Source organism: Tenrec ecaudatus, chromosome 1, assembly GCF_050624435.1.
Source record: "Tenrec ecaudatus isolate mTenEca1 chromosome 1, mTenEca1.hap1, whole genome shotgun sequence".
Taxonomy (NCBI): domain Eukaryota; kingdom Metazoa; phylum Chordata; class Mammalia; order Afrosoricida; family Tenrecidae; genus Tenrec; species Tenrec ecaudatus.
Genome location: NC_134530.1, coordinates 267,741,472 through 267,769,412, shown reverse-complemented (window position 1 = coordinate 267,769,412; position 27,941 = coordinate 267,741,472). Strand labels below are relative to the sequence as shown.

The 27,941-nt window shown below is 43.8% G+C and overlaps 2 protein-coding genes across 4 annotated transcripts in view; one reads left to right on the top strand and one right to left on the bottom strand.

Annotated features, from left to right (window-relative positions):
• Positions 1–8,693: 8,693 nt before the first annotated feature.
• LGALS8 (galectin 8) lies at positions 8,694–26,267 on the top strand. Of its 3 annotated transcripts, XM_075532303.1 has the most exons (11): positions 8,694–8,767; positions 11,402–11,540; positions 15,756–15,844; positions 18,556–18,766; positions 20,416–20,535; positions 21,283–21,339; positions 22,285–22,311; positions 22,407–22,514; positions 22,938–23,026; positions 23,699–23,864; positions 24,747–26,267. In XM_075532303.1, exons 2-11 carry the CDS (start codon positions 11,496–11,498, stop codon positions 24,894–24,896), a joined length of 1,062 nt encoding a protein of 353 aa, XP_075388418.1. In that variant the 5' UTR covers positions 8,694–8,767; positions 11,402–11,495; the 3' UTR covers positions 24,897–26,267. The 3 variants fall into 3 exon arrangements, with proteins under 3 accessions (XP_075388418.1, XP_075388420.1, XP_075388424.1); XM_075532305.1 differs by lacking the exon at positions 22,407–22,514; XM_075532309.1 differs by lacking the exons at positions 22,285–22,311; positions 22,407–22,514.
• Positions 26,268–27,527: 1,260 nt separating this feature from the next.
• The window catches only part of HEATR1 (HEAT repeat containing 1), a 74,850-nt gene continuing 74,436 nt past the window's right edge, over positions 27,528–27,941 (bottom strand). Inside the window, exon 45 of the mRNA XM_075532296.1 lies at positions 27,528–27,828. Within this exon, the coding sequence (XP_075388411.1) occupies positions 27,740–27,828 (89 nt within the window). The 3' untranslated portion in view covers positions 27,528–27,739. The remainder of the gene's footprint in view (positions 27,829–27,941) is intronic.

Here is a 27,941-nt window from a genome sequence, read left to right as displayed (position 1 = left end):
TGTGGGTAAAATCTAAAACGTCATAGTCAGGAGTCAGTGGAACATATTCCTTCTTCTGGCTATCAGGTCTAATCAAGATGTTGACCTTGGCCACGTCAATGTCATAGAGCTTCTTCACAGCCTGTTTGATCTGGTACTTGTTGGACTGGACATGCACAATGAACACAAGTGTGTTGTTATCTTCAATCTTCATGACAGACTCTGTGGTCTTGATGATGGCATAGTAGTTAAGCTTGTTTCTCCTGGGGGTGCTCTTCCATGGCATTTGGGCTGCCATCTTAGCCTCAAGTCTTGGGCTGCCAGAAGGTCGGTGATGTGAGGATCTTAATATTATTGGTGATGGGAGGATCTTTTTATTATTTGTGGCTGTGGATGCCTTTCAGCCTTTAATGCCTTTGCTTTGGCCTCAATTTGGAGGTGGGGGTAGGGGTTTTCATCTCTGCCTTCAGCTCCATCTTCATAAAAAGGGTCTCCTAGGCCCCTGTGCTTCTTGCAGAAGAGGTTTGTTTGTTTGTTCAGTTATTTGTTCTTTTGGCAGTCCATGTACCTTCAATATTCCTTGCCAGCATAATTCAAATGCATAATTTCTTATATCAGTCTTCCTTATTCAATGTCCAACTTTCACATGCAAATGAGGCCATTGAACTACCATGGCTCGGGTCAGGTACACCTTCGTTCTCAAAGTAATTCTCAACATTTTCAAGAACACTTGTACAGATTTACCCAATCTTATCCTTTGTAAAGGGAATTTCTTTGGAAGTGTGACCTTGCCTCAAATATGACACCTCTGTTGATCCTGCATCCGCTCTCATCATCGTACCTCTGGCTCTTGGGACTCAAGGCAGCATCCTGTCATATTGCCTTCTGGCCTTGGGATTCATTAGCCTCCAGAGCCTGGGAATTAGCAGCCGACTGTCTGACCAGTTGACCTAAGTTTGTCAGGCCCTGCAGCTATGTTAATCAGAAGCCTCTAGCTTGAGATCTCACCCATGGAATTGGGACTTACCAGCCTCTGCAATTGTGTGAGCCATTTCTTGGAGACAAATCTATCTACATATAGATATAAGTATCAATGGTTTTGCTTCTCTAGAGAACCCAGCCTAAAACAACTAGTTACTAAAAGCCATTTGAACAAAAACTGATGGGGAACATTGTAATAGATGGATCAGGCTGATAACATTAGAAACCACTGATTAATCTTGATTTTATTAAAAGTGAAAAACAATACCAAGAGGGTAAGGGGAAGGTGGGGGAAGAATGGGGACACCGATCACAATGATCAATCTATAACCCCCTCCCAGGGGGATGAATAACAGAAAAGTGGGTGACGGGAGATAGCAGATCAGTGTGAGACATGAACATTTTTAAAATAAATTATTATTATAAATTTATAAAGTATCACGAGGGAGGGTCAGGGAAGGGGGAAATGAGCTGATATCAAAGGCTTGAGTTGAAAATATTTTGAAAATGATGACAACATATGTACAAATGTGCTTGTCACAATAGATGTATGGATTATAAGCACTGTTTAAGAGCCCCCAATAAAATGATGTTTTTAAAGTAAAAAACAGATATTATGTGCCTCCATTTGTCTATATACTATCTATGAAGTCTTCTGGTCAAAAAACTAAACCTGTTAAACTTGTTATTTCTTTTCTATCTTTTTAAATCATTTTATTGGGGGCTTGTACAAGTCTTATCACAATCCATACATACATCCATCCATTGTGTCAAGCACATATGTACATTTGTTGCCATCATCATTCTCAAGATATTTGCCTTCTACTTGAGCCCTTAATATCGGCTACTCATTTCCCCCTCCCTCCCCTTTTCCCCCTACCTCATGAACCCTTCATAATTCATAAATTATTATTTTGTCATATGCTACACTGTCTGACGTCTTCCCCCTGGCCTCTTCTCTGCTGTTCATCCCCGATGGAGGTGGCTATACGTAGATTCTTGTAATCAGTTCCCCCTTTCTACCCTACATTCCCTCCACCCTCCAGACATCGCCACTCTCACCACTGGTCCTGAAGGAGTCATCTGTCCTGGATTCCCTGTGTTTCCAGTTAAGCTTGTTATTTCTTATTAGCTTATTGGAAATCCAGATTAAAGAACATGTTAAAACGACACCACTGGCATGCAAACAGCAAAATCCAGAACATACATCTGGCCTATTTAACATATGGTTGCAAGAAAAGATATAGGATGGTCTATAGGTTAAAAGACACTTTTGAGACATATTAATCAAATGTGCATAGTTTCTTTCCATTTTGGTATACCCAAACCAATAAGAAAAATCTGGATTCTAAAGAAATATTGAATAATGTTAAGAAATTATTAATATTTTAGATTGATTTATGGTATTGTAGACATATTTTTAAGGCTTTATTATGTGTTGGGTTGCAACTGCAAGATCAGCAGTTGGAACTAACCAGCTACTCCATCAGAGCCAGGTGATCCTTTAAATAGATTCAGCCTCAGCAACCCTGTGTAGGGTTGCGATGAGTTGGAATTGACTTGATTTGCAGATTTTTTTCAAAGACATATGGTAATGTGAGACTTACAAAAAAGCCAATGATGTATTAAGTGATGATGCTCAAGATTCACGTCAACACGAGTGCATGGTAGGGAGCGGGTGGAAGAGATGTAGCTGAAACAGGATAGGCCAGTTGATCATTCTTGGAGCTGGACAAGAGTACATGGGGTCCATCACACGATCTCTAAATTTTATATGTTTTTAAATGTCCGAAATGGTATTTTTTTTAAGTACTTGGACTCAATATTTTCTATTTGAAAAATCACATGGAGTTGTTTTCTTCAATCTTACAGAAACTCTTCCCTTGAGGTTTCAGTTATCTTGTTTGATAATGAGGCACACACACGCAAGCTGGAAGAGGACTGGCAATATGCAAGAACTGGACTACGGAGGAAGACCTTTTAACAATATTATGGGTCCCAGCGTCTTAGAAGGAACAAAAAGTCACAATGAACATGAACAGTACTAACGTTCTTTTGTGTTCTGTTAAATTCATATGTGTGTTACTTAATGTCTGATAACAACTAGATAATACGCTCCACACATATCTCTATCTGTATGCTTACACACACATACCCATTGTGTATCTAGTGCCTAACATGTTGCCTAGTGTATCGGTGCCACACAAAATATCTTTTTCTGCTGAATATGTGGTGCCAGCATAATCTAGGCGACTAATCCATTCAAGAGAAGTATTTTAAAAACATTCTTTGAGCCGTTGGAATGAATTCATTTAACTTCGACTCATCTGAAGGTCCATCCCATCCCCAAGATTCTTTTTTTGTGACAAGAACCTTAATTCTTGAAGCTTGTTTCTCACATCTGAAAAGACTCCGTAGAACACAAGAAGCAAACCGGAGGACTCTGAACACAGGTGTCCTGAGGGTAAGCAGGGAGGCTGAGTTCCAGAAGGGCTGCTAGGGGGTGCAATGAGCTCAACTCCAGAGGGCTCAGAGAGGAACTAAAGCCGTTCAGAGGGGTGGGAGCTCAGCAGAGGTGGAGAACGCCAAGCATCAAACTTCTTGCCAGGTAGACATATGGATGAGTGTGGTGCCTTTGCAAAGGATCCATTCTTTTTTTTTTTTTTTTAACAATTTATTGGGGCTGATACAATTCTTTTCACAGTTCATACATATACATACATCAATTGTATAAAGCACATCTGTACAGTCTTTGCCCTAATCATTTTTTTCTCTTTTCTTCTTTTACATTTTATTAGGGACTCAAACAACTCTTACCACAATCCATACATATACATACATCAATTGTATAAAGCACATCCATACATTCCCTGCCCCAATCATTCTCAAGGCATTTGCTCTCCACTTAAGCCCCTTGCATCAGGTCCTCTTTTTTTCCCCCCTCCCTCCCCTTTTCCCCCTCCCTCATATGCCCTTGGTAATTTATACCTCATTATTTTGTCATATCTTGCCCTATCCGGAGTCTCCCTTCCCCCCTTCTCTGCTGTCCCTCTCCCAGGGAAGAGGTCACATGTGGATCCTTGTAATCAGTTCCCCCTTTCCAACCCACTCACCCTCCACTCTCCCAGCATCGTCCCTCACACCCTTGGTGCAAAGGATCCATTCTTAAAGATTTTCAATAACTTAAAACATGCATAACTCAAGACTAATTTTCGCATGAGAACAAATGGAAAGGGAGGGTACATACATGATCTCCAGATCTCATAAATTCCTATTGTGGCAAATTTTTGCTTTAATCTTTTGATTTGGTTATCACTATTACCACTAAAAGCTGAAGTTTGAGTTCCTAAATTCATAGCATGGTATATTAAGGCAGTTATTTTAAGTTCTTAATAGTGCTTACCACATCTAATTTGTGTTCCAAAGTTATTGATTTGGGGCATTTCTTTTAAGTACTAGCACTACCATTTAATAAATGCTCAAATCACATTATTCTAGGCCCAGTTTAAAAACAGCAAAAATAACGTAGTGAAATAAGATGACTGAACAGAACTTTCTTCCTTCAGTTTAAGTAACTTGATTCATAGCACTGACAAACGATGTGGTGAATTTGTTTAACCAGTTAGTGCTGCCAAGGGACAAAAACATACACAGTCTACATACAGTTCATAAGTCGAAAATCATTCTTTTACTATTAAAATGTATTGGACAAAATATTATTTCACATTTTGCCTACAAGACAATATTTTATATAGCATTTTCTGAATTGCAGCCACATTGTACTATAAAGTTGTGGGCTGTCCTGGATAATGAGAAAGGTTAAAATAGATGAAAGAGAATTTTGAATTTGCATTCACATCTCATATTCCTGGTTGTGTTAGGCAAATAGGGCAGGGATGGGATGTCCATTGATGCATGCCCAGAGAGCCAAGCACAAGAACAAAGGGCATGCTCAGAGGCCTAGGCTCAACCCCCCCCACCCCACCCCCCGCGGTGGGCGTTAAGTCAGGTGAATTCAATTCAGCCAATGTGGTTGATCTGGGGTCGTCCACCACGCCCCCCCCCCCCCCCCCATGGAATCCTTGAAAAGGCAGGAGCCGAGAGTTGGGAAGAGGAACTTGAGGGAGAACTTGGAACAGGACTTTGGAGGAGAACTTGGGAGAGAGATCTAACAGAGAGTCGCAGGGTGACGCTGAGCAGTCTCTTTGCGTGACGTTGAGCAGTCTCTGCCAGGCTGCATGGTCGGGATAAATCCTATGGGTGCCGCGCAAAACGTGAAACTTCTTTTAACTCTCATTAAACTCACTTTGCTCACGAGCCAGGCTTCTGCGTGAATTCTTTCTCAGTCGGAGCCAAGGACCGAGGTGTAGCTCTATCTCCAGAGAGATCTAACAGTTGTATTTTTGAGGGGTTTGGGAGGGATTGTCTTAAGAACTACTCCGGAAGCCAATCCCATTTATATTGTAACTTGTTATATGGATAGTTAAAATTACTGAAACAAAAAATATTCAATCTGTATGCTGAGCAAATCATCAGAGAAGCTGGGTCATATGAGTAAGCCTGTGACATGCTAATGACACCACCTTGCTTGCTGCAAACGAGGGCCTGAAGCACTTGTGATGAAAATCAGTACCTCAGGCTTCAGCATGAATTGCAACTCCATGTAAAGAAGACAAAAATCGCCACAACTGCACCAACAGACAACATCAACAAAATGGAGCACAGATTTGTTGTCAATGATTTCATCTTGCTTTAATCCACAATCAGTGCTAGTCAAGACATCAAGCAAAGTATTACATTGGGAAAATCTGCTGCACAAGACTTTTTTTTTTTTTTGGAGGCCCCACTGGGATGCACAAGACCTTTTAAACGTCTTGAAGGGCCAGGACTTTCAGGACTAAGGTGCACCTGACACAAGTAATGGTATTTTCATTTGCCTCTTATACGTGTGCAGGTTGGACATTAAATAAGACCGAAGAAGAATTAATGCACTTGACTTACAATGTTGGTAAAGATTATTGACAGTACAATTGACTGCCAGAAGGACAAACATATCCGTCTTGAAAGAAGTCCGGCCAGCATGCTCCTTAGAAGCAAGGATGGTGAGATGTGTCTCATGTATTTTTGGCGTGTTATCAGGAGAGGCTAGTTTCTGGAAAAGGACAACGTGCCGGGTAAAGTAGAAGGTCAATGAAAGACAGACCCTCAACAAGATGGGTTGTCATAGTGATTCCAACAATGGGCTCAACTGTAACAACAATTCTGAGAATGGTGCAGGACCCGGCAGCTTTGTATTCTGTTATCATAGTCACAAGGAGTTGGAATCAACTTGACAGCGTCTAAGGACAAGTGTTTAAATAAAGAGGAACAGCCAATTGTGTCAAATGTTGCTACTAGATCGAGGAACACAGAAGTGATCAAGGAATTTAGCCCCTGGAGGTCATCGGTGATTCTGACTCTGAAGTGAGCCAAGGAATGTGAGAAAGCTGTATATATTTTAGGAGTTTGCTGTGAAAAGGAGCTGAAACCGTTGGTGCAATTCTTAAGTATGTTCAACATTAGGTTTACTGGTTGTTGTGGAAATTTGAATATAGTTGTATTAACTGGATTTCTTTGTAGGTGTATAGATATTATCCTATCACAGACAGCACTGTGCTTTCAAGGTAGGTCTTGAAATGATCTTTTTGAACATTAACCTGACATTATTCCTCTTGAATTTGTCATTCATGGCATAATAAACCAAGATCGTCTGATTTGAAATATCAGTCCGTTTCTGCAATTTTGACAACTTGCAATTTTTTGAAGTTCGCACATGGACCATTGCACTTTCCAGTTATGAATGGATGTTTGCAGCTGTTTCTTCTCATTTTGAGTTGTCACCTCCCACCAAGTAAAGGTCCCAAAGGTCTTACTCCATTGATGTCATTATGGTTGACTCTTTACAGCTGACAATGTTCTGCCGCTATTCATAAGGTTTTCGTGGCTAATCTCTCAGAAGTGGCCTAGTTCTTCTTCATAGTTTATTTCTCATCTGGAAGCCCTGATGAAGCCTGTCACCTTAGATGACCCTGCTGGTATTTGAAACACTGGAGACTTAACTTCCAGAATCATAGCAACACATAAGCCAGCACAGAACAGCAAACTGATAGACAAGCCCTACGTTAGAAGACTTGGAAAAGTAAATCAGCATAGAGTTTGGGCCTTATGGGTCTGCAAGCTGGGCTATGTAATATGTTTTTGTTATTGTTAACTACAGCGATGTGTTTATAGAAATAGTAAGTTTGTGCTGACGCACTGCTCCATATTGTTAAAGACAGTCATTTTGGTGATGCCCCACTATGTTGCCAGGTGTAGTCCACATCCCTCACTCCCCTAGTGGCCTCACTGTCCCAAATTTTATTTTTGTATTTCTCTCTGATACATTTATAGCCCAACAGTCAGCCGATCAGTCATGTGGGCCCAACTGAAAATTAATTTGTCAAGCATTTGTTATAAAATGTTGTGTAGCAGTGCATCGGCACAAACTTATTATTTTTTATTTAAAAAATTCTACCAAGCAGAACCACCAGGAAGGCAGTTTGATTTCCCAAAACACCAGTCATGGAGTCCATTCTGACTCCTAGCCCTCCTGCAGGAGAAGATGGCACGACTCCCGTGAGTTTCCACATGCTCACTATTTACAGGAGGCGAAAACCTCTTCTTTCTCCTGCTGAGCCACTGGTGTTTCTAAACTGTTGACCTTGTTGCTAGCAGCCCCACATGTAACCCATTACACCACAGAGCTCCCCAGAGGTTAGTTGAGGATTCACACTGTACCAGTCATCTATTAGGCCAGTGGTTCAAATTTATGTGGCACTCTGGAGTCTGGCAATGTTTCCATAAAGCCTACGGCTCAGAAAACAGTACAGAGTAGCTGTACTTTGTAAGGCATGGGGCTGACATGCTTGCTTTGCTGCATAAAGAAATGTACAGTTCATTTTTAAGAGACCCACACTTCCACAATGGCGCGCAGCCGTGGGCTTTGGTTTGGTAATCCACAGTGACAGGAAGCACAAGGAAGATAATCAGCTTTGGAATGAGCACTGTCTATCCGCATGGACCCATTTCTTAAACCATGTCGCCTGCTAAGGGTATTGGCAAAGACGGGCACCTCCACGGGCCATACAGCGGAACGCAGCATGTGTGCCAGTTAGCTTTCATGGCACTGTCTGGGCTCAGAGCCAACACACGTGGGTAACCTTTGAGAAACACCAGGCCTTGAACCTGCCGCCCTGGTGACCTCGGAAGGTCGCCGAGGACACGTGGGTTCCTCTTAGCGGTTGCTGGGCTGGGCGGCGATGTGCAAAAGTGGACACGGGCCGCCTCGAGGGGTCCCCGGTGCTAAGAGGGGCCCCCTTTCTAGGAAGAGCGGGGTGGAAGGCAGCACACTTGCCTTGCACCTCCATCTCGATACCGGGGACGGATGTCTGCACGCACCCTCTCCACGGGTCCCCTCGCTCTTCCGCAGCCACCCGGCCTCCGGTCACGTCTCCAGAAGAAGGGTGCGGGAGGAAGGGCGGCGGCCCGCAGCAGGACGTGCGCCTGACCAGGCAGCCGTCGAGCCGCGGACGCAGCACGCAGGCGCGACGCCGACGGCGGCCTCCCGCGGCGCGCGGAACGCGCGTTGGAAGGCGCTTGGCCTCTCTCGCTGCCCGTAGCCGCCCGCTCCCCCCCCCCCCCCGCTGGAGACCGCGACTGCGCCTGCGCCTGCGCCTGCTCCGGGACGACCAGCTTCCGCCCGGCCGAGGTACGGGCGCGTCCGCCCCAGGTGAGTCGGGGAGCGCGGCGCCCCTCCCGGGGCTCTCGGCGCGGGCTCTCCGGCCGCAGGACTCACCGCCCTCCTTCCCGGATCGGTTGGGGAGACATTTTCACAGGTCCTCCCGGGACCGGGCGGCGACGGCCCGCGGGGAAGGAGCGGAGGCCGCGGCGCCTCTCTGCAAACCCACTTCCCCTTGGGGCTTCCTTCTCGGTTTTTTTCCAGTACTCCGTTTCCTTCCGCCCCGACAGCGAAGCCCCAGTGGTCCCTCGCATTTCCAAAGACATCTCCTTTGTTTTGGGGGGTTAACGGCGGGCCAGCAGCGCTCGCCGCGACCGCCCGAAACACGCGCTGGAACTTGCCCACTCGTCTTGCGTCCGTCAGACAGACCGAACGGACGTGGTTCCGTAAACCTTAGGAAAGACGTGTGGCAGAAGGGGGGCGTTAGCAACGGCAGGGCCCGTCTGTGGGCTTATTTAAACGGGGTCCCGCGCTGGTAACCGTGAGTGGCCCTGTGGCCCTGGCGAGCATATAGCCCTTCTTTTTGCTCTTGGCGCTTTCTAAATTTTTACAGAGCACAACCAAGACGTTTTTCCCCCAGTTTTACCTAATATTTGTAAGATTGGGGTTATAAAAGGTAGTCGACCAAAAGGGAGAGATTTTTCATTATATATAGACAGCAATCGATTTGGCCGAGGTGATGGGCTGTCCAGTGTAACGGCGGAATGTTGAGCAGTAGAATGTAGAAAACTTGAGTTTCTGTCCTCTTGTAGTTCTGCTAACGTCATCAAGCCTTCCCAGGAGCGACGTAATTGTTTTTAACTAAGCTGTTGTCCTCCCTCCCCCACTCTAACAGCGGAAAAACACCTATTGTTGGTATTCAAGAGGTTGGGATGATTCTTTTTCACCCTGACTTGTGTAATTTGCCAAATGACTAATTTGGAGATGGAAGAACCATCCTTTCTATTACTAATAATAGCTAACAATCATATAGCACTTATTCCACAGTCTTACTAACTCAGACCATTCGCAAAACAAACTTGTGAGGTGAATATTCTCGCTTTACAGAACCAGAAGAGAGAAGCTAAATGAACACTTCTCTGTTAATTGTATACATTTGTTTAATTATATTTGCTGCTGTTTTACTTTGAGGTCCTGGTTGGCAAATAGGGTATTTGAACCCCTTCAAGAGGCAGTTACTTACTGGCCTTGTGATCTGCTTCTGGATGGTTAACCCAAACCAGATTCACTGCCACTGACTGAGCTCTGACTTGTGACAACTCCATAGCACAGGGTAGACCTGCCTCTGTGGGTCTCCAAGATGGCAACTCTTCAGGGGAATAGAAAGCCTTGTCTTTCCCCCAAGGAGCAGCAGGTGGTTTCAAACTCTTAGCCTCCCGGTTAGCAGCCCTTTAGGAAGGCAGCTATACTCAGCACACATCAGCTTACCCTGAGTCAGAACCAGCTCATGGCAACTGGAAAGGAAAATAAAATTTAAAAGAATTGTTTTACTTAAGTATTTTTTATAATTTGTTAGAAGTGTTTGTTGATAATATTTTAAAAGTTTTATTAGCATTTTGTCCACTTGCTATTTCAAACATATCAAGAAGACAACAGTTATGACCACATTCAGTTCTAGAACATACTCTTCTCATTGTTATGCATGTAATTATTTTTTTTCTAATTGTGGCAAAAATATACATAATCTCCAGTTCCACAACTTGTACATGTATAATACAGTGCCATTGATTATACTTTTCATGTTGCATAATTATTGATATCCTTTTCCAAATTATCCCACCACCATGAACATAAACTCAGTATCCTTTAAGCAACAGCTTTTTCTCCTTCACTCATAGTAACCACTGATCAAATTTGGTTTCCTTTTTTTTAAGTAGTTTTCTTGATATATTCACATATCATATACTTCCATGGTTAAATCTCATTTTAAAAGTTGTATAAACATCATCATAATCAGTTTCGCTCCCTCCCCCAACCTGCATTTATTGCTTATTCCCTGAATCCCCTCACCCTCCTCATCTCCACCCCCTTCCACTTCCCCAATATGACAATATTTTAAAATCACTACTTCCTACAGTTATATTTCCAAAATTTCTTTAAAAAATCATTTTATCGGGGGCTCGTACAACTCATCACAATCCATATTTCAATTGAATCAGGCATTTTTGTACATATGTTGACCTCATTCTTTACACATTTACTTTCTATTGAGCCCTTGGTATCAGCTCCCCCTCCTTATAACCCCCTGATAGATTGTACATTGTTACTATTTTCATCTCACACCTACTGCTGTCTCCCCCGCCATGTTTTCGATTGGCTCCGCCAGTAGAGGGGTGTATGGTTATGTGTCCATCATTGCAATTGGTTCTTCCCTTTCTCTTTTCCTCTCCCCTCTTCCCCCCTACCCTTCTGGTATCACTATTCCCACTCCTGTTCCTGGATTCTGTGTAAAAATTTCTTTATATGTAAGTTTACTAAGTAAGAATTAGGATGAGATCTTTGATTTTAACAACATGCTGTTACTTAGTAAATCTCAATGATGTTTACTTTGTAATTTAAGTAGTAGTTATGAAGGAACACTATACCTGCTTATTTTTTCTTTATTTCTCTTTTGGTGTTATTCAGGGAGAGTACCACAATTTCAATCTGGGAAACCTTAAATGAAAGTTACCTAAAGTCATAGATCATAAACTAAAGAGAGACTCCCCCACTCGACAGGATGATGATGTCCTTGAACAACCTGCAGAATGTCATCTTTAACCCGGTAACTGATTTCTGTACACTCACTGTTTACTTATGACAGGTTTGATAACAAACTCAATTGAAATCCATAGCAGGTACGAGGGGGCAAGAATAAAATTCAGTAAACACGTATCAGATACATACTATGTAATAGAGACTGTGGTTGTGCTGAGTGAAAAGTAGATACCGTGCTTATACTTGACTAATGGAGGAAAGGACACAATGAGTGATGAGACTCATGAACAGAGTATGTGGGGGTACAGTGGAGGGGATACCAACTTTGGGAAAAGGGGTGGGGTGGGAAAGAGGAGGGTCATATTATTTTCAGGTAATCTTAAATAATTTTCAAAGGGAAATGAATTTGTTCTTTATAGGATTGTTTTTTTATTAGAAGTAAACTTTAAAAATTAATGTGTCATACAGGCATGTACCTATGGAAATATATTTATGAGGATGTGGAAATAGATCTATGTGCATATATTTATAGGTTTAGTATTAAGGTAGCAGATGGACATTGGGCCTCCACTCAAGTACTCCCTCAATGCAAGAATACTTGGTTCTATTAAACTGGCATTCCATGATACTTACCTTCCTGACACAATCGCTGCAGACAAAGCAGGTGCATAAGCAAATGTGAAGAAAGCTGATGGTGCCCGGCTATCAAAAGATATAGCGCCTGCAGTCTTAAAGGCTTGAAGGTAAACAAGCAGCCATCTAGCTCAGAAGCAACAAAGCCCACATGGAAGAAGCACACCAGCCTGTGTGACCACGAGGTGCCAAAGGGATCAGTTATCAGGCATCAAAGAACAAAAAATCATATCATTGTGTGTTCACCTCCTTGATATGATTGTTGAAGACAAATGGGTGCATAAGCAAACGTGGCAAAGAAAGTTGATGGTGCCCAGCTATCAAAAGATACAGCGCAGGGGGCCTCAAACTACGGCTTGCGAGGACATTTATCCGGCCCACTGGGTGTTTTTGCCCCGTTTTGTTTTTCACTTCAAAATAAGATATGTGCAGTGTGCATAGGAATTTGTTCATAGATTTGTTTTTTTTAAAAGCTATAGTCCGGCCCTCCAATGGGTCTGAGGGACAGTGAACTGGCCCCCTGTTTTAAAAGTTTGAGGACCCCTGATAAAGCGTCTGGGGTCTTAAAGGTTTGAAGGTAAACAAGCAGCCATTTAGCTCAGAAGCAACAAAGCCCACATGAAAGAAGCACACCAGTCTGTGCGTTCACGAGGTGTCAAAGGGATCAGGTATCAGGCATCATCAGAAAAAAAAATCATATTGTGAATCGGGGAGTGCGAAGTGGAGATCCACAGCCCATTTGTAGGCCACTGGACATCCTCTTACAGAAGGGTCTCTGAGAGGAGACGAGCCAGTCAGGGTGCAGTGTAGCAATGATAAAACTTACAACTTTCTTCTAGTTCCTAAATGCCGCACCCTCCCACCCCATCATGATCCCAATTCTACCTTACAAATCTGCCTAGACCAGAGGATGTCCACTGGTACAGATAGGAACTGGAAACACAGGGAATCCAGGGCAGATGATCCTTTTAAGACCAGTGGTGTGAGTGGTGATACCTGGAGGGTAGAGGGAGGGTGGGTGGAAAGGGGCAACCAATTACAAGGATCTACATATAACCTCCTCCCTGGTGGATGGACAACTAAAAGTGAGTGAAGGGAGATGTCGGACAGTGAAAGATATAACAAAACAATAATTTATAAATTATCAAGGGTTCATGAGGGGAGAAGGTAGTGGGGAGGGAAGGGGAACAAATGAGCTGATGTCAGGGGTTTAAGTGGAGAGCAAATGTTTTGAGAATAATGAGGGCAAAGAATGTACAAAAGTGCTTTACACAATTGATGCATGTATGGATTGTGATAAGAGTTGTATGAGCCCCTAATAAAATGATTTTTAAAAATTAACGTCTAGTTTTTCCCTTGCCTGTCAGTACTTGGTGCCTGAGTAAAGTAAAATGTCAGAAGCTAGTGGTGGGATTGAGAGTGAGAAGTACTGGATCTTTTCCAGGCCTCTGGCTGCTTTAATCCAAAACTCCCAACGCTCTGCAATATGAAGGCCCTTTTGGGGTCTCTCATCTTTTGGCTTTTATTTCATTGTACCTTCCAAAGTTAGAGTTCACATTGGTGCCAGATTAATTCTGCTGTTAACTCTTCTTGAAGATGAAGCAAACTCTATGACTTGCCTATGTGATTTTTCTTATTTAGCATATTCTTAGACTAGTTCAATTGAGAAGGAATGCTGGTGGTGTTGTGGGTTACATAGGCTGCTAACCACCAGGTCCACAGTTCAAAACCACCAGCCACTCTGTGTGAGAAATAGGAGGCTTTCACCGGGAGCAGTAACAGAATCAATAGAGGTGGTTAGGTTTTCCTTTAGTAACCTGCTGGTGCTATACTCAACCTCCCCACCCTTCCCTCAGCAGTGGCCACGATACCAAATGGATAATACCTCTGTTCATTTTGCATCTGAATGCGCAAAGCAATAATCAGCTTATTGCCTCAGATCTCTGCCCAGCAGCTGCTTGCTTGGTTCTCCTATGCATGGGGGAGACCTGCCGGTGCCCCATTTCCAGGTCGGTGAGGGCCTACTCAGCACGGAGCTAGTGATTTTCTGTTGTCTTCTGACCTGGGGTGCACACATGATGAGCCAGACCTCTGTCTAGACCAGTGGTTCTCAACCATCTTAATGCTGTGACCCTTTAATACAGTTCCTCATGTTGTGGTGACCCCCCCAACCATAACTATTTTTGTTGCTACTTCATAACTGTAATTTTGCTATTGTAAATCGAGCAACTCTTGTAAAAGGGTCATTTGACTCTAAAGGGGTCGTGGCCCACAAGTTGAGAACCACTGGTCTAGACAGAGATGCATGTGAACAAACAAGGTAGGAAGTACTGAGCTAAGTCCTCAGAGGGACTACTTTAGTTTCTCAGGAGATTGGGCCTAATCCAGGACCTTGAGTGTATGAGCCATTGGCATTAGCTTAGCATGTTTACTGTAACTGAGAAGAGCAAGGCATGTGGCATAAAGCTGTCTGGCTGCATGGATGGTCAAATGCTCCAGAGTGGCACTGCATAACACAGGTCCCGAGTTACTGGTCAGGATGTATGATGGAGTTAGCTCGGGCAGAGGCTTGGCAATATTTGACAGTGCATTAAACACTGGGCAGCGTAACTATTAGGTCAGGTTGACTAGAGAAACATTTATCCAGTGACACGCCTGTGTGGGTCAGAAAAAGTTTTATATCAAGGAGTAATTGTATATCAGGACAACAGCCCAGCCCAGTCCAACTCAAGTCCATAGTCCGATACTGGTCCATAAGTCCCTCTTCAGACTCATGCAGACAAGTACAATGATGCAGAATGCAGGAAGATCACCAGCCAGTGGGTGCAGAGTCGTGTGGATCCCATGGTGGTGGACGCAGCTAGGGCTCTGGCAGCAACCAGGATCAGCCAGCAGGAAGGTGAAGACAGGAGGGCAGGTTCCCAGGGCCCTCCTTATGAGAGGGCTACACCCTCAAGGAGGCACCATCAGGCACCTGATTGACGGACTAACCACCCCTCCATTTTTATGTATCTTCAAGTTGACATGAAATTATGTAACTACCAGAGTAACCTATTAGAACTCAAGCCGGCTGGCAGGACTAGCCAAGGCATGTGGATTCCATGTCTTCTGAGATCCACAGAACCTGAAGCTCATCCTTATGATCCTGCAGCTCACTGTTGCATTTCAGACAGCCCAGTCTGGCCTGCGGCGGGGAACCCAGAGTTGAAGAGTTGGTGTCTTAGCCTCGGCGTGGGACTGTAGCTTCATTTGCAGCCCCTCCAGTGGCAGGCTATCATAACCTCTGGCCAGGTTGCCTTAGAAACTAGGGTGGTCGTGAGGTTTCTCTTGGGGATTGTCAGGAGAATGACAGGGAAAATATGAGGCATGGCATTGCAACATGTTTTTCCTACTGTCACAATGACCATATTAAGTGGAAGTATGCTTTCACAAAATCCTCAGCCATATAAGTACTAAGACTTCATGGAAATGCCCTCCCGTGTGTCCCGTAGTCAGTTGAATTGTAAGGACTTCCTAGAAAATGCCAGACTTCAAGCAGACTTGAGCAGCCTTTGAACAGCCCCTTGATCCTGGAGGTTTGCGTCCTCTTTCTTAGTTATTGTGTTCGTATAAATGATCGTTTTAAAAACACTCTCTTTCCCCTCCCCAGGTGATCCCTTATGTTGGCACCATTCCTGAGCAGTTGGACCCTGGGACTTTGATTGTCATACGTGGGCACGTGCCTAGTGACTCAGACAGGTAACATTTCTGAAGGAAGGGATGGCTGACCTGGATCTGAGTCATTTTGGAACAGCCACAAACTGTACGAGAGACCATTTTGATATTTTAAGGCCTGGGTTTGCTTTCATTAGCAGCTCTGGCCTACGTGCGAGGGGATTGGATTGAATGACTGAAGTAAAGGTTATTTGGAGTTTAAAATGTTTTACTGCTCTAAGTCTGATAGACAGACTTCACAGAACCACCACAGTATAGCAGACACCGCAACAAAACAAGGTACACGAAGTGTTTGTTTTCCTGGTATCGATAGAAGTTGTTTACACTCTGCTGTGTTCTTTCAACCATGACGAGAGCGTTTGCCATTTTGTGGTTATTACCCAAATGTGATGCAGGCACAAAGGGAGCACCATGACGCCGATGCAGCTGCTCAGCAAACCTTCACTGTGAAAAATGCACATCTGTAAGATGCAGTAAACTGGGGTGCGTCTTTGCAAGGCCAGCTCTAGCTAAACAAGAGAATTGTAGTCAGATCTCATCTAGATTGATCTGGGTGGTTTAATGCATGCTTACTCTGGGTACAAATGGCTGGAGTCGACTTTTATCCGTTTGAGGTGGGTTCAGATTTGTAAGTAACAACCAAATAATAACTGGTTTCAGTAAGATAGACTTACATTTGTTTTGCAAAAATTAAGCTTAAAGTAGACTCTAAAGTTCTCATAGAAGTAGCCCTCTCCCGGTAGCCCTCTGTTCTATCACTACCGTACTTCCCTGGTTCTCGTAATCCTGGGGAGCTGGATGGTGTGCATATGTGTGGGTGGACCGAAGGCAGGTGTCAACTGCCTTTTGAGGTCATTTCCAGTAGTTGTCTCTGAATTCTTCCACTCACATCTCATTTGAGCTGCAAAGGAGACCGGAAGACACTTTTTTGTCCTTGAAAGTTAGGCCCATTGAGAGCTCAGGGGTAGTATTGCTGAGGAAGGAAGGAAGGGAGTTAGCCTGTTATCCAGATGCATCGATCAGGGAAGAAGGGATTAGACCATATGTCTCTCAGTCTGTATCTTTCCTAATTGCTGGTCCTTATCTGCAGACGTCCCCGTAGTATTCTGATGTCATAGGCATTCTAATCTGATAGAGCCCAATAGCTGCTTTAGATCGGCTCATCAGAAAATGATCAGTTGCCATTTTTTGTGAAGAACCAGTTGTAGATATGATAGTTTAATCTCAGTAGATGTTAAGTAGAGTAAATGAGAGCTTTGTTCTCACTGAGGATCCTTTATGTATTCACTAATCGTAAGCAAGCTCTGGCACAGAGGAGTTTGTTCTCCGGCAGTCTGTCGCAGTGTCATTCTCATGGGCTTTACTGGTGGCCACACCCCTTAGCCTTCTTGTGCTACCACCTAATACATACATAGTATGTCAAATGGTCTGATGTTTGCAGAGTTGTCTTCACACTGGATTGGGAAGTCATTTTTCTTACTTGCAGGAAGATATTAATTAAGTTCAGAATATTTAATCAGGTCACTGAATCTCATCGAAAGATAAAACTATGACCTAACCTACTTTTCTTGTAAGTACAGCGTCCCAGTTGTTTTCCAGCACTCTCCAGTTTATGAAGGGGCACTGGGCATAGGCTGCTAACCACCAGCTCACACCGCCAGCCACTCCACAGGAGAAACGTGTGCCTATCTCGGAAACCCTATTGTGGGTTGCTGTGAGCTAGAACTGACTTGACGGAAATAGGTGTAGGCATACTGTGGGCTAATGGAGGGTCTACAGGTGACAACCAAGTAAAACACACCATGGCTTACTGGCTTGCATAAAACTGTCAGCCAACTGTTGTCTGTTTGAGGTTAGTGTTGAGTCAGGGTGTGGCAGTTATTTGTAAACTCTCCCCTCCCCTCACAAATGTGAGCTTAAGGAGAATCATGAGTGAGCCTGGGCAAGAGTTCTCCCCACCCAGAAAAATGAGGGAGGACCCCTGACCTGTTGGTGATGAGTCTGTGTAGATAAAGATGCCTGGCAGGAGGTGCTGAGGCAAATCTTTGATGTTTCTTGGGACCCAAATCTTGTTTGGCTTACCAGAGTGACTTTTGTGGTTGGTACGTGTGTGGGTCCGGGTTGACTAGAGAAACAAATTCAGAGCTTTATGTACAAGAGCAATTGAATATTGAGAAAACATCCCAGCCCAGTCAAGTCCATAAGTCTGATATTAGCCCGTAAGTCCGATACCTGTCTACAAAGTACTCTTCAGACTCACGAAACACATGCAATGACGCCAAATGCAGGAAGATCACAGGCCAGCGGGTGGGAAGTCTTGTGGATTTTGTGGCGTTGTAAGCATCTCAGTGCTGACAGGGGTCTCCTTGTGGCTCCTCCAGCTCCCAGGCCTCTGGCTGCTTCAGGGTAGCTTTATGTGGCTTCTTGTCAGAAATGTCTTGCAGGGAGTCGGGCGAGTGTCTCCCCTCCAGCTGGCTATTTATTTCTTTAGCACCTCCACATGAGGTCATCAAGCTGCATCCTGATTGACAGGTAGCCTCCACCCCTTCACTTGTAAGTCTCAAATTGACAGCAGATTATGTAACTACCACAGTGCAATACCAGCTGTTCGTAAAATGCATTTAAATCTCGTAACCACTTCTGTGGAGTAAGTATGTGGCAAAGATCCAGCGAGACTGGAAGTTGTAGGCTCTCCTATGTGCAGGCTCCCACGGTCCACATGTCTTTGCTCTCAGGTTCCAGGTGGACTTACAGTGTGGCAGCAGTGTGAAACCCCGAGCGGATGTGGCCTTTCATCTCAACCCACGCTTCAAAAGATCTAGCTGCATTGTTTGTAATACTCTCCTTAATGAAAAATGGGGACGGGAAGACATCACCTATGACTCGCCTTTCCAGAAAGAAAAATCTTTTGAAATTGTGATAATGGTGCTGAAGGAGAAATTTCAGGTTCGTTTTGGAGAATGATAAAGTTGAATCATCATTAGTGGGTATAAGGTTACAGGGAAGGTTTGCACCCTCTTTTTCTCACCCTTGGGCTGCAATTTGCATGGTCGGCAGTTCACACCCACCAGGACCTCCTTGGGAGAAAGACTGGGCAGTTTATTCCCATAAACAGTTACAATCTCAGAAACCCACAGGGGGTTGCTATGAATCAGCAATGGCTCAATGGCTGTGAATACGTTGTTTTAATCCAGAGAAAGTATAAACCCAAACTCACTGCCATCAAGTCAATGCTGACTCAAGAGTGAACCTGAGTTCACAGGGTAGAACTGCCCCCGGGCCTTTCCTGTGAGGTTCTCTGGAGGCGCCTGACCACATGAAGGAGCTTCGCTGCTCTGTGTTGCCATGTGGGAATACGGGTCAATTGTGGCCAGTTCTTTTGATTAGAGCTCATCTCTTAGCTTCATCCTGAATTGACAAGGCATCATATTAATTCAACAACGGTGCCATTGAGTCGATGACAACTCAGAGCAACTCTAGGACAGGGTAGCACTGTCCTTGTGAGTTCCTGAGGCTGTACCTCCTTCCTGGAGTAGAAAGTCCCATCTTTCTCCCTTGGAGCAGGTGGTGCTTTTGAACTGTGCATGGACCTCACAGTTAGCAGCCCAACAAGTAACCACTGCCACCCAGGCTCCTGTCATACTAACCATGTGAACATTATGTGATAATGAATGTAATTGCCATGACCCAAGCCTGTGCAAAGAATCAGGAACTGGTAGGTAGATAGGGGATTTCAGTGTGGAGTAAAAACAGTCTGTGCAGTCTAGTTTTGTCAGAAGGTAACTCTGGGCTCAAGAGAAACCCAGACAGGATCTTAGCGATCTTGTGTGTAGTAAGCTCTTCCGCTGGCTTCATCCCACATTGCATGCCTGCAGGATATGTGGGACAGGCTTTGAAGATCGGTAACCATTGCCCCTCCCTCAAGCCTGTAGAGCGTACCCAGAACTATAGATTTGTACTGATTGGAATGAAAACTCTCATCTGTGGGTACGAATCCAATCGGTCCTTCAGGGTGCAGCACACCCAGAGATGCCCTGAGTTCCCCGAGTCAGAGGCCATGTTGTGTGCTGCTCCGATCTTCCCTGTGGCACCTCATGCAGGAGCTGGCATGCGGAGGGAAAGAAAAGGAGGAACTCAGTGTCCTGAAGCCCCCCCTCTCAGGCACTGTGCAAGAGACCCACATACGAGATTGTCTACTGACAGCGTAAAAAGTGCATCTCAATTAAGTTGGGTAACTCTGTCTGAAGAGTCTCCCCACATGTATTAGCCCAGTGTCCTTGTTAAGGAAATGTGGTTGTAAACCCGTTGGGCCTATCTTTCCCTGAGCTTTTAGGGCTCTAGCACATTTGTGATTCTAAGTGGCCTTTGAACCCCGGGATGCACTTACACGTACACACACGCACACACATTCTCAATGCATGTATTGTCTGGATCAGGGTCCAGGACCGCAATAGAAGTTAAGAAACGATGCTGGTACTGTAGTTGTTTTCCACCAATTTGGTCAGACATGAGAAAGTGAAAATTTAAACCGGGGAAAATAATTTACTCTCTTATCTTTTCTCCCATGGTGGGAGATGTTTTCTCTATCTGCTCAGGTGGCTGTGAATGGAAAACACACACTCCTCTACGTACACAGGATTAGCCCTGAGAAGGTTGACACCCTGGGCATTTATGGCAGAGTGAATATTCATTCCGTCGGCTTCAGCTTCAGCTCGGTGAGTGTCCTTGCACAGCTTGGTGCCTTCCTTGATAATGGTTCCTGAGTCAGTGCTGTGGAAATCATCTTTAATAACTAATCTTTTTGCAAAGTAAATCTTTCACATTAGTTATTATTGCTGGTAGTTGCCATTAGTTCATTCTGCTTTGTGGCCACCACCACTCTCCATGTGGGCAGCAGAACTGCTCTGTGACCTTTCAGATCACCAGGCCTATCTTCTGAGGCCCCTCTGGTGGGTGGAAACTGCTAGTTTCAGTCAGTTAGTTGCATGCTGGACTATTGGTTCCAGCCAGGACTCCTTTGACCAGGCCTTGCTCTTTGCAAGATACCCAGTCTATTATGGTTCTAGCTAAACAAACAAATGAAAACATGTGGTGTGCTTTTTTTCAACGTAGGAAGAGGAAGTATTTAAAAGTATAGTGGAGTATTTCTCTGTATACCCTAGAAGCAAAATGCCTGTCTGCATTTTCAATTTTGCTAGAAACTCCCATCTTGTTCCCATACATTGAACTAATTTACCCCCTCCACACCTGTGTCCATTCGCTCATTCTTTTTTACATGGTTATTCTTTTTAATGCTTGCCAAATTCATGGGGCAGATTCTAATGTTGAATACATTTTTAATGTGTTTTCAAGCATAAGTTTATGATTATCACATAATTATTTTTGATGTGTCAAGCAGGTGTATTTAGAAGATATTCGGATAGATTTAAGAATTTTTACTGTATTTTTTTTTTTCCCTTCAGGACTTACAAGGTAGCCAAGCATCTTCCATGGAGTTGACACATATACGTAGAGAAAATGTAAATATTGAATCTTGTAATGGGCTAGTAGTTTAACACTGTTACTTTAGTTGACATTAGGTGATTAGCTTTTATTTTTTAATTGCCTTTTACAATCTGAGACAGTTGGACTGCCGTCACTTAAAGCCAAGGCAGCATTCCTCTGTGGTGTCCTTGTGTGTGTTTGTGCTGACTTCAGCTATGGCTGTGGAGCCTCTACCCCTCATCGTAGTCTGAAGCACTCTGGTGCGCACTGAACGGTGCTGCGGGCCCTGTGTGGTTTTGTAAATACCGACTACTGGTCTGTTCCATATGTAGCTTCTTGCTCTGTGGTGACAAGTACAATGTGAAGAGTGAGTCTTTGCTCTTACTAAGGGAAGGAAGCTCTGAACCGATCGCAGCACATTCATACCTTACAAATAAAATAAAATTTCAGCATTTGGGAGGCACTCTGTAAAATACAAGTAAGAATTTAAAATATATTTTATTGTGTATTCAGGCAAGTTTATAGAGCGTATTAGAAAATTGTTCATTCATGTTAATTGCTTTTTCATGATGTAGCACCATTCTTTCTCATTGCAATTTCTTATCTAATCGTTTCCTTGTCCCCTTATCCTCTTTGCTTTAATAAGTTAACGTATGATGTCATAGTTGGTTTTATATAGAGCACTGTACTCACAGATAAATATCCTTAGTTCAATTCAAGGGTTAAGAAGTACCTCAGGGGGTCCTCCGGCTTCAGCGGGTCCACCGAGGATGTACTTTTTAAGAATGTGAGCTGACAGTTCTTAAATGTATGAGTGATTTTTGATGGAGGGTAAAGGACTCAGACTAAGAGGCTCAGTAATCTTTGTAATCTGTACTTCCCCGCCCGCCTCAGGTTAAGCTGTGTGTTGGCAGACAGGCCTGCAGTGCTCGACTCCGGCGGTTCTTATTACTAACTGTCGCTCTCTTTTCTTACAATAGCTACCGAGCTCTGGCATCTCACAGCGTGTACGTATTCTTGATGAGTTCATAACACTTTAGCATTTAAGCCTTGGAAACCAGGTGCTTGCCCCAGACCTCACTCCAGAACTGTTTCCCTGCAGCCTAGTCATAGAGTCGCGCCTAGAATGGCCTGCAGCAAGAACAAAGATTCCACTGTCAGTCACACTTTGCCTTGCGCCAACATACTACCTACCAACTGTGTTTCAAAGGTTTGAAGAGCCTCCAATTCCCGTAACAAACTTAAGTTCCCCTAGCTGTTGTGTCATCTCTGCCCTGTGGGAGCCTGGAGCGCCATGCGATCCTGGGCCCGTCTCAGTCACCAGGTGCAGGGTCAGCCTGTTAGTGTGCGTCCTTTAGCTCTCAGCTGGCTGCTCCTCTGCAGGCGGGAGATAAACCCTGCTCTCAGACCCCAACAGAGGCCCTTTCCCAAGTAGGTTTCCTCCACGCCATGCGTGCTCATCCCATCACCCCAGACGGTTTTCCTGAGTGCTTCTCTGAGGGTTGGGTCACGACAGACTTTGTTCCCTTACAGAGTTGATAGTGTAATGGTGCTTCAGCGGTGCCCTTTGGACAGCTAGCTCGTGAACTCGCCTTCACCCGACTGCCTGGGTCTGAGTGTGGTTTCGTTTCAGACGCTGCCGTTCGCTGCAAGGCTGAACTCTTCCATGGGCCCTGAGCGGACTGTCGTCATCAAAGGAGAAGTGCACCGAAACGCTAAAGGGTCAGTGTCCTTGAGTCCCCCTCACTGCTCTCCAGCAGCAGTCCTGTGTGACGTGAGCAGGGTCAATTGGCTTAGCCTCCTGTGGACTTTGAGGGTTAGGATGTCAGTGAGTTGGTAGCAGAGCCAGGACTGAATTGCAGTGTTCTGACCTAGGCTACCTCAAAGCAGTGATGGCAGGAAGAATTTATGGCCCGTTTGATCTGCTGCTAATCATCCTGCCCACCCTCATCTCTCACCCTTGTCATAAGCTGAACATCACACAACTCTGTAAGGTCAGACATTTTGTGTGTCAGCTTTTTTTTAATCTTGTAAAAATTCTGCTTCCTAGGAGCCCAGACTACTGTGAGTTTGAAATTAGATTTTTTTCATGGTTGGTAGTGTACTTTCAAGACCAGAACACGTGTAAACAATCAGAAGAAAGGATCCCCAATTTCTGCATTCTGAATCAATTATTGCTTATTAGCTTTAAGCCTTTTTTTTCATCCCAACCAGATCATAAACCTCAACAGTGATTTCCAAGTTTCTCCATTTCACCTCAACATAATTCTCTCATGGAAAGCTCTACATGTCGCTTCCATAGACAGTGCATGTCCATGTGCTGACCTGAGTTTTGTAGTTATTGTCATCTCTCCTTTTGGTTTATTAAACCTTCTCTATTTTATTTATCCAAAGCTTTAATGTAGATCTAGTCGCAGGAAAATCAAGGGACATTGCTCTACACTTGAATCCACGCCTGAATAGTAAAGCATTTGTAAGAAACTCTTTTCTTCAAGACTCCTGGGGAGAAGAAGAGAGAAATATTACCAGTTTTCCCTTTGCTCCTGGAATGTACTTTGAGGTGAGATGATACTTTTTGAAAATGAGACAGAAAAAGCAATCCTGGGAACAAGGGGCAGGATAATCAATCATGTGTAGACCATGTGTGGAATCGTTTGTTTGGAGACTATCTTTTTGATATTTCCCTTTTTTGACAATCATACCATACATAGTTGGCAGAAATGGTCATGTCCGCTCATGGAGACAACCATGTTCTTTAATTAGGACGAACGTTTCTTGTCATCTCAAATGACCGTGTAACACAGTATCCGTCAGTCGGCATTTGAAGAGGAACCTTCTCTCACGTGTGGACTAACAGTGTTTATTCCTTAGTGACTGTGAGGTGCAGTCCGAAGTAGAAACCGTTACTCTGCTTCCATTAGCCAGCTTCTTCCATGTTGTTGCACACCAGCTTTAGGTGGCCCCCTCACCCCGTGGATTTGTGGATTTAAAAAGAGACCAGAGGGTTTCCAAAGCCGTGATCTTTATGGGAGCATCTTTATAGAAGCAGCTGACTGTGTAATCCCCGTTCTCACCAAGACCTTGAGTTTGGATATGGTTAAGAAAAATACATTTAGATCTTTGGAACTAAAATTCCCACGTTCCCAAGTACTTGATCTCTTAAGATCGACCTTTCTCAAAATAGGTGTCTCGGATACTGAGCAGAGAGCAATTTCCCTGAGCAAGAGACAGGGCAGCAGGGAGCTCTTACCAATTTCCTTCTATTAGATCAGTGCCTTAAACCTCACAGAAGGGAAGTTGGCTAGACAGCAAGCTGGGAAGACTCTGGAAAGCATACTGAGACATTTAATTCTTTACATGCTATCAGTGTACAGCAAAAGATTTTTTTCTTTATGTAACAAACCCAGGGAAACCACTAATGATGCGTTTGCTTTCCTTCCAGATGATCATTTACTGTGATGTTAAAGAATTCAAGGTTGCAATAAATGGTGTACATAGCCTGGAGTACAAGCATAGATTTAAAGAGCTTAGCAACATTGACACACTGGAAATCGATGGAGATATCAACTTGCTGGACGTAAGGAGCTGGTAGTAGACGTGACAGCTGCGAAAAATGAAATACAAAACGGCTAATGTAATACTAGCCTAGTTACAACATCTCATTGTCATTATAGTGTTTAAATGCGCTTGCATAATAAGGCTACTGAGCATTCTCAGCCATTGGGCGCAGAACGAGGAACTTTGGGGCAACAGCACCTTGTTAAGGCGACTCTGGTCTTGTACCTGCTTTGGTTTCTATTAACCCCACATTGATATTCCACGTCAATCAAGTGTTCAGTGCTACAGAGCAGCCAGCAGAAGAGCACGTTTTGACTGTCAGCACTAGGCTAGTGGTGGACAAGAGCCGTGGCGTGCTTAGGTTGAGACTTGTATGTGCGGCTTCATGTGGCAGCTCCGCATTACAGCCGTCACTTACATTCGCCCGTCCTTCACATCTAGAAGTTCAACCCAGTTATGAACTCACCTGGACACTAATTAATCCTTTACAAGACACTACTTCTTCAACAGTGATGGTTTTCAAAATCATGGTTTTATCACGTCCCATAACTGAGAGGTTTGATGTTAATTTCTATCTGGTAGTGAATTTTCTAAGTATAATAAACACCTATTCCCACTAGCCAGAAAAATTCTTTGGTTAAAAAAAAAGAACATAAAATCTGAAAATGGCAAAAAGATTAAGGCAAAAGCAGTTAAAAAATAAAAACCCCAAATTTGATGTCAAGCTCTTGTTTGGGAAATGCATATTTCAGTGGATTTGGACTTGGGGTGAATCTTGGGCATCTTCCTGCAGAAAGTAAGGTACAAAACCAAACTCACTGCCATTGAGTTGATTCCCCATAGGACAGAGGAACTATTCTGTGGATTTCTTTAACTAAATCTTTACTGGAGTAGAAAGCCTCACCTTCCTCTCACACAGCAGCTGGTGGTTTAGAACTGCCGACCCTGTGGGTAGCAGCCCAACTCATAACGCACTACGCCACCAGGCAGTATGAACTCAAGTTTTAAAACCTTTATTGGTTAATGAAAAGAAAGATATAAATGGAAAAACTAGTAAAGTAGGCACAGGAAGTTATCCACGTGCAAACCAACACTTGCTGCTGTTGGTTTTTTGCCTCTTTCTAACGATTATCACTACAACCTAAGACCTAAATTTTGTTCTACTTTAGGTGAATCAAACCTGTATCAGCAAGTTCAATGCTTACATTTCCGTGACTTTTCTAGTCTTTGAAGTGAGTTGGCAGACATTTTTTGTAAAGCCTGTACAGGTCATGTTATGTTCTGTGAAATTTCAAAGGTGGTGGTGGTGGGTGGGGTGCCGCGGAGTGAGTGAGAGGTAAGAGCAAAATCAGATGATTCTGACACAGGAACTGTCGATTCTGGCAAATTTAAATATATGTTTAAAGAGATTTTAGTTGTGTTGTTTCCATGAAAATACAATGATCACTTAAACGTACTTTCTGTATAAACTGCTAGACCTCAATAATTCTTCATCTTTTTCTGTTAAAGTCTTACTGCAGATACTCTTGCCAAGGTCAAAATGTCACGGAGGGGCTAAGGAAGGAAGTGTGCAGGGGAAGGCTCTAGAGTCCAGAGTTGAGATGCTAGAGATCAGTTAGGAAAAAGAGCCCATTTGTAAGGCTTCCTCTTAAGTTTTTAAACAATTTTCATTTTACATTGGATTACTATCTTAAGACTTCCTTTTCGATAGACTATAAAAAATCTTCCATGGGTTTTTTTTGGGAGGATGGGGAAGAGGCTATTATTATGTTAGTACATTTTATGACACATTTCTTAAAGTGAAATATGCACGCCTAGCAAGCTGTACATGTAAACTACAAGTTGTTCCTTTGTCGTACTTCCCCACTAAATTTCTGTATCGAAGTCCGAGCAGAGACTTTCAGACTCAACATACACATCAATTTTATGGGACTGTTCTTAAACTTGATTTACAAGGGGAGATCTGTTTAATCTTACTTGAGCTCTTGCCTCAGCTTCACGATGACATGCATTAGCGCAGGTGTCCTGCAACTACGACCCACGAGCCCCACGTCGCCCCGACGATGATCATCCGCCTGCTGGGTGTTTGTTTTTAGTTTAAGATATGTGCAGTGTGCATAGAATTTGTTCAGTTATTTTTTTTTCAACTATAGTCCGGCCCTCCAATGGGTCTGAGGGACAGTGAACAGACCCGCTGTTTAAAAAGTCTGACCCCTGCATTAGAGAATATAACTCAATGCAATGAAAACATACAGAAAATTCTTTTTCTCATGTCCCCTATGGAAATAGGATAATTCATCATCCTGGAGAACATGTCATCCATGCCTACTGTTTCAGGTCTCTTCTGTTGTGTAAACAGTTATGACCCCCGCCTCCCCTCCTAACCCCCTCAGAAAGACTCAGGATGCAGCAGACTCCTGAGTAAAAACTACACGAAGGTGTGACGCCCTCTTTAAATCCATATACAGTCAAAGTGGAAGATGAAAAATCAACCTGCACCTGCTTAGAGAAGATGTTCTGGTTGAAGGTTGAGTAACTGGGAGCACTCTGAGTGGGGTCATTTCAGTCTGAACAAGTACCATTTACTATGGGCACTAGAATGAAACATGTCTGCAATTGTAACATTTCTACTGAGAAAAGACGGTAAGAGACAAACACAACAGTGTGTATAAAAACACCTGCAGCATTTACTCTCTTTGTACAGACAACTGGGAGCAGCTCGTGCAGTGCACAGACTTGATGGGGAGTGGTCTAAGGGAGCAATTCAAACTCTTAAATAGGTCGGGGCTACGGCACCAACACAAACATGGCACCCAAAGTCCCCAAATAAAAACATGAAAAATGATCATGAACTCTGAACAAAGCCTGGAAATCGTTTCAGAAGTAGCTCTGGAGGGGCTCTCCCAGTATAACTTCCAGTTGCTGAATCGTCTTTTGGCACTGATGTTCGACTTCTTCACATTCATCTAGGAAACAAAAAATTAAAGTCTGAGTCCGTTTCTCTGCCTCAGTTTTCACGATCCCAGCTCCTACATTCCCTGGCTGTCCTTCAATCAGAAGCCTGAGAGGATGTACCTCA